Genomic DNA, 4,866 nt, shown 5'->3' with positions numbered 1-4,866 from the left:
TTTGGTTTGTACTAGAGTCCTTGCCTTCCTGGTGAAGAAAGGGATTTTTTTGGGGGGGGGGTAGGAATTTGAGAGTAGCTCCGTTAATTAGGAAAGGTTGTTCACCAGGTTTTTATTGTTTGGCTTCACACAGAACCCCTCAGCTCTACCCTGTGCCTTTAGAAACAGCAAGTTACCAAGATACAGAAAAACCTACCATAGCAGTCTCTTAAATAAGTAAACAGCATATATGTTTTGTTTTAAAAACTTTAAAGCAAAAGTTATACATATATAACTGCGTCCTTTTGACGTGAAATACCCACGGGAGATGCAGGACAGGCGCTCAGCATGTAGTTCACATTCTGGAGGCATCTTTGCATCAAAATCCTTGGGAAAAAGCAAAGCAAGGAGAGCGTGGCGCTGGGTCAAGCCTCACCGTGGGCCCCTGTACTTGTGGCCGGAGGGCACCAATGGAGCTAGGCAGGCCACGGGCGGGACAGGGCAATGCGCCGAACTCTCCCGTCCCTCATCACCGGTCCCTCATCGTCGGAGTTCCTGGTTGGTCTTTCTTCTCTTCCTCCTTCATTTTGTTTGTGTCGTTTTATACACCGGATTCTGTTTCTGAACCTGCTGGGCAGGCAGCTTAGATGTCGCACTCGCTGTCGCTGGATGTGATGGAGATTGCTGAAGTGGCTGCCTTGCTGGATAGGCTGGCGGCGGGGCTGGCAGTGGCTCCCAGCACCTCGGTCGTGCCTTGTTCCTCGGTTATTAGCGCGCGCCCGGAGCCCTGAGACAGGACTTGCTGCTGGAGTCTACAGGGAAGGAAAGAAACACATGTAACACTGTTTCCGTTGCTCCCTGGTCTGCATCCCTTAAGCTCCGCGGCTGGTGGCTCTCCCTCAGACTTGGGCTGTTAAAGCGAGTAAGATGAGGCAACGCAGCTAGGCAGGGGTCCGCAGCCGCCTCTGACAGAGCCATGAAGGTGCCCCACCCGTCTTCAGAGTCCAGTCTCCCCAGTCTTTGGGATGCTGGACTCACAGGGTCATTCCCAGTTGTTGGCCAACTTTGAGAGATTTACTGTCAGGATGATTGAGGTGTGGGTGATAAGGACAAAGTAGGTTCTGGGACAGAAGACCCCCTTCCCATAGTGTGTCTGTGCCTCTGAGGTCTGGCTGGCCCAAGGCTGAGGGCAAAAAGGGCTGCCTGGGAGGTGCAGGGAGCATTTGGGCCTGGGGGAAGAGGTTAGGTTCTTGGCCAAAGTGTTTGGCTAATTGAGATTCACACGCTGGGGAATGGAAAGCAATAGCCGGCTATTTTTCTGTTTTGAAACTGGACTATCCACTCCTGAGAAGATAACTCGATTTCCCACTTCTTAGAAACAGAAACTCATTGAAAACTGTTCTCATAGCATCAGAGAAGGATGCATATGGACTTTAAAAATGTCAATAAACTGCCACATTGCTAATAAGTCAGGCTTCACTTAATAATAAGAGCCTGGGCCAAGGCTGCAGGAATTAGCTTTGGGCTTTGAAGTCCTTCATTATTTCTGGGATTTTAATTTTATCTCTTCCCCCCTTGCAATGCAGCCTTGGTTTGGTGACTGGAACCAGCTGCTGGATCGACCCCCAGACTCCCAGAACGACAGGGTGGGAACCAAGAGCAGGGAAGGAAACCCCTGCCCAGAAGCCCAGAACGCAGGGCCTCATAACTGAAGACAGACCTCGCTTCCACCTTTGCTGAATCCAAGTCTCCAAGTCCCCAGGTAAGGGCGCCCAAGGTGCTGTCACCCGCCCCCTCCCGGGTGAGCGCAAGGCAAGGAGACTCTAGGTACTGACCTGTTCTTTGCGGCAGCTGCCCTGTCCCTCTGTCGGCGGTTTTTGAACCAGTTGCCCACCTGTGTAGGGGTCAGTCCGGTTGCCTGGGCAAGCTCACGTTTTTTGCTGGGATTGGGGTACGGGTCTTGCAGGTACCATTCCCGTAGCAAGTGCCGCGTGCGCTCCTTGAAGCAGTGTGTCTTCTGTTCGCCGTCCCAAATGGTGCGCGGCAGTGGGAACTTCTTCCTCACTCGGTACTTGTCCACCGGCCCTAGGGGCCGTCCACGCAGCTTCTCAGCCTCCTGGTAATGCGCTTCAAGCCACAGCGCCTGCAGCTTGGCGTGGGACTCCTTGGTGAACTTGTGGTTTTCCAGGATATGGTAGAGCTCCCGGTAGTTGCCACCGTGAAAGGCCACGATGGCTCGCGCTCGAAGTACCGATTCATTTTTGTTGAGGGCCTCGCAGGCCGCAGGGGCCACGGGCAATGACCAGAGGAAGCGACCCAGGCGCTCCACGTCGCCGCTCTCTTCCAGAGTCTCACATACCCCCGCTACTTGCTGGGGACTGAAATTCAAGATGGGTAGCTGGAACATCGAGGCAGCACTGGCGGCAGAGGGAGCGCTGAGCCGGGAACAGGACACGCAGCAGATGCCCACGGGCCCGGCCGGATGCGCCAGGCTCTCCTCTGTGAACCAGTTCAGGGCAGCCGGAGGGACTGCTGGGGGGGCAGTGGCAGTGCAACTACGAGGAGCAAGCGAGCGGGAGGGATTGGAGGAGATGCTGGCTTCGGCTCCGTGGCTCAGGTTCGGCTCCGCCGGCTTACGGCACGCAGGCGGGCGAGCCGGCATCTCTACTGGGGTGGGCGGATTGGCCGCGCGGGCGCCATGGAGACCCCCTGTCAGTCACTGGAGGGCTCTGCCAATCAAGACCGCAACCAGGGCGTCTAGGCCATTTCAGCACCTCCCCGCTCTCGACAGCGCCCGCCGTTCCCTGGTGGACTTTTTCGCAGTATTTTGCAGAATCTGGAGGAGGAAAAGACTTGCGAGTGGCTGGGCGAAAAAGAGAGCGGAGAGCAGCAGCATTTCAATCTCCCTCTCCCCAGCCTTGTTCCACCGTTCTCCCTCCCTCCCCCCCTCCCCTAAAGAGACAGTGATGCTACAGGAATCCACTTTGGTGAGATGCTCTGCCTGGGTCAAGAGGTCTCCAGAGGACAAAGAGGACTGGCCAGATCTAAATCCTACAAAAATTCATGAAGTGTAGTTGTAACGAAACTGCAAACAGTGCGGGGAGCGCACGAATGGGGAGGGAGGGGAAGTGGATCACCTCATTTCTTCTCAGCATCCATCCCTAGATGCCTTTCCTCCTTTTCCAGCTGCCAAACAGCCCAATGGGAATCGAATCTGAAGCAGAAGGAACGGACGCGGGATCTGTAGAAGAGGTCAGTTTGGACTCTATTCCCACCACCTTCAAATCCTCTTGAAATCATTCAAAATGTGAGCTAGGACACTCCACACCTGATAACACAGGTGGTGACCATGAAGTCAAACACTCAAAAAAAGAGGCATCGCACCCCCCCCAAAGTGTATACTTTTCAGCAGCCCCCCCAAGTTTAACGAACTTGAACAAATATGCAGCATAGCCACATCTAAAGTGAGAAGTCATTGGTAGGTCAGGACAGCAATTTAAAAGCTTATTTCAGAGATCTTTTTTAAAATATCGATTTGCTCTTTTTCTTGCAGGATAATTTTCTCTCCTACCCTATATTAGAAGATAGAACATTTAACTCTTAAGCTGAGGATAGAAACTCTAATTGCGTTTTGGCCCAAAAGTAATTCAGTAGAAGTAAAATAGAGAGGGTGAGGTGGGGGGTGGACCAGAGCAATGCTTTTTTTGGGGGGGGGGAGCAGAAAGTGCTTATTAAGCCATTGAGCACTGACCCCTCCAGCAGAGAAGGGCCTTCTTGGCGGCTCAGCCTTTGGGCCAGCAGATTGAATTGGCAACTTTTATTGATTCCCAATTGACAGTCAGATAATACCATTTTCTGAGGCCTAGATCAAAAGAAACCATGATCTCACCTGGGCTTTTGACAGGGGCTTGTTTAGTTTGAAGAAAATAATTGGGAGGGGAAAACCATCTTTGGGAAGCTCATCCCTAGAAAGGAATCAGATAGGAATGTTTGCTTCAAACTGAACTGGGCCCAGGCTGTCTTTTCTTTAGTATCAAGTACAATTTGTATGCAGCTTGTACAGCTCCGGTAAATCAGAAGGCAGATAGATAGCACAGATGGTTGGAGGTGTCAGGTCAGATCATGCTATGCCTGAGTGCAGGACAAAGCTCATTCTGACAGAAAACCCTGATATTATATTCACAGATCTTCACAGTTCACTCGAAAATAAAATAGCAAAGGGGCAGAAAAAGCCCTGCAACCATTTACATCATTTCTGGGAGATTGCTAGCTGCCTCAAGGAAGAGGCTTTCTTTTCTAAGAGCTCATTTTCTTGAAATGCGGCAGGGCAGAGGCAAAATAGAAAGGGAGATGGGTACGATAACAAAGCACAGAACTTCCCTATCTTGGGGTGACTTCCAAATCCTCAGGAATGACAACTTTTAGTGGGAAACATCACACACAAGGGTCCACAGCCGGCAGGGTTGAACAGCCAGCGAGCCTTGGGGACCTCAGGAGGGCTTGTTATGGCACTTCTGGCCAGGGAAGGAAAGCATCCCCCAGCTCCAGTTTGCAGAAGTCCCTTAATTCCCTCCTCGGGATGTCTCACCCTGCGCACTCTCCCAGCAGAATCGCTTCATGCTTTCCATCTGCTCGAAGAAGCCACTGCCGGTCACCCAAGAGCCCAGAGCCGGCTGGAGGTGAGAAGTTGTTGGTGTTCCAGGGGACCCTGCACCCTTTTGCTGCACAGTTTGAAAGTCGTGAATTCGGGGGAAACTGGCTTCTTACCGTTAGTCTTTGTGAGCAAGTCGTGTTAATTTTCTGAGCCTACGTGACCTATCCAAGAAATGGGGATGTTTATCTTATTTCTTGGTCATTAGTTATGCCAATATTAGATGAGAGGGCACT

General features: G+C 51.9%; 1 protein-coding gene across 1 annotated transcript; it reads right to left on the bottom strand.

The window, feature by feature from the left end:
• Positions 1 to 307: 307 nt before the first annotated feature.
• On the bottom strand, positions 308 to 2,641 carry SIX6 (SIX homeobox 6). The gene is made up of 2 exons (XM_090272067.1): positions 1,815 to 2,641; positions 308 to 791 (listed from the first exon to the last, which is right to left on the bottom strand). The coding sequence occupies exons 1-2, from the start codon at positions 2,639 to 2,641 to the stop codon at positions 623 to 625; spliced, it is 996 nt and encodes a 331-aa protein (XP_090128193.1). The 3' UTR covers positions 308 to 622.
• Positions 2,642 to 4,866: the final 2,225 nt, after the last annotated feature.

This window comes from Furipterus horrens, unplaced genomic scaffold (genome assembly GCF_987537825.1).
Source record: "Furipterus horrens unplaced genomic scaffold, mFurHor1.1.pri manual_scaffold_3, whole genome shotgun sequence".
Classification (NCBI taxonomy): domain Eukaryota; kingdom Metazoa; phylum Chordata; class Mammalia; order Chiroptera; family Furipteridae; genus Furipterus; species Furipterus horrens.
The sequence above is the reverse complement of the archived record's forward strand: the minus strand, read 5'-3'. Positions and strand labels throughout refer to the sequence as shown.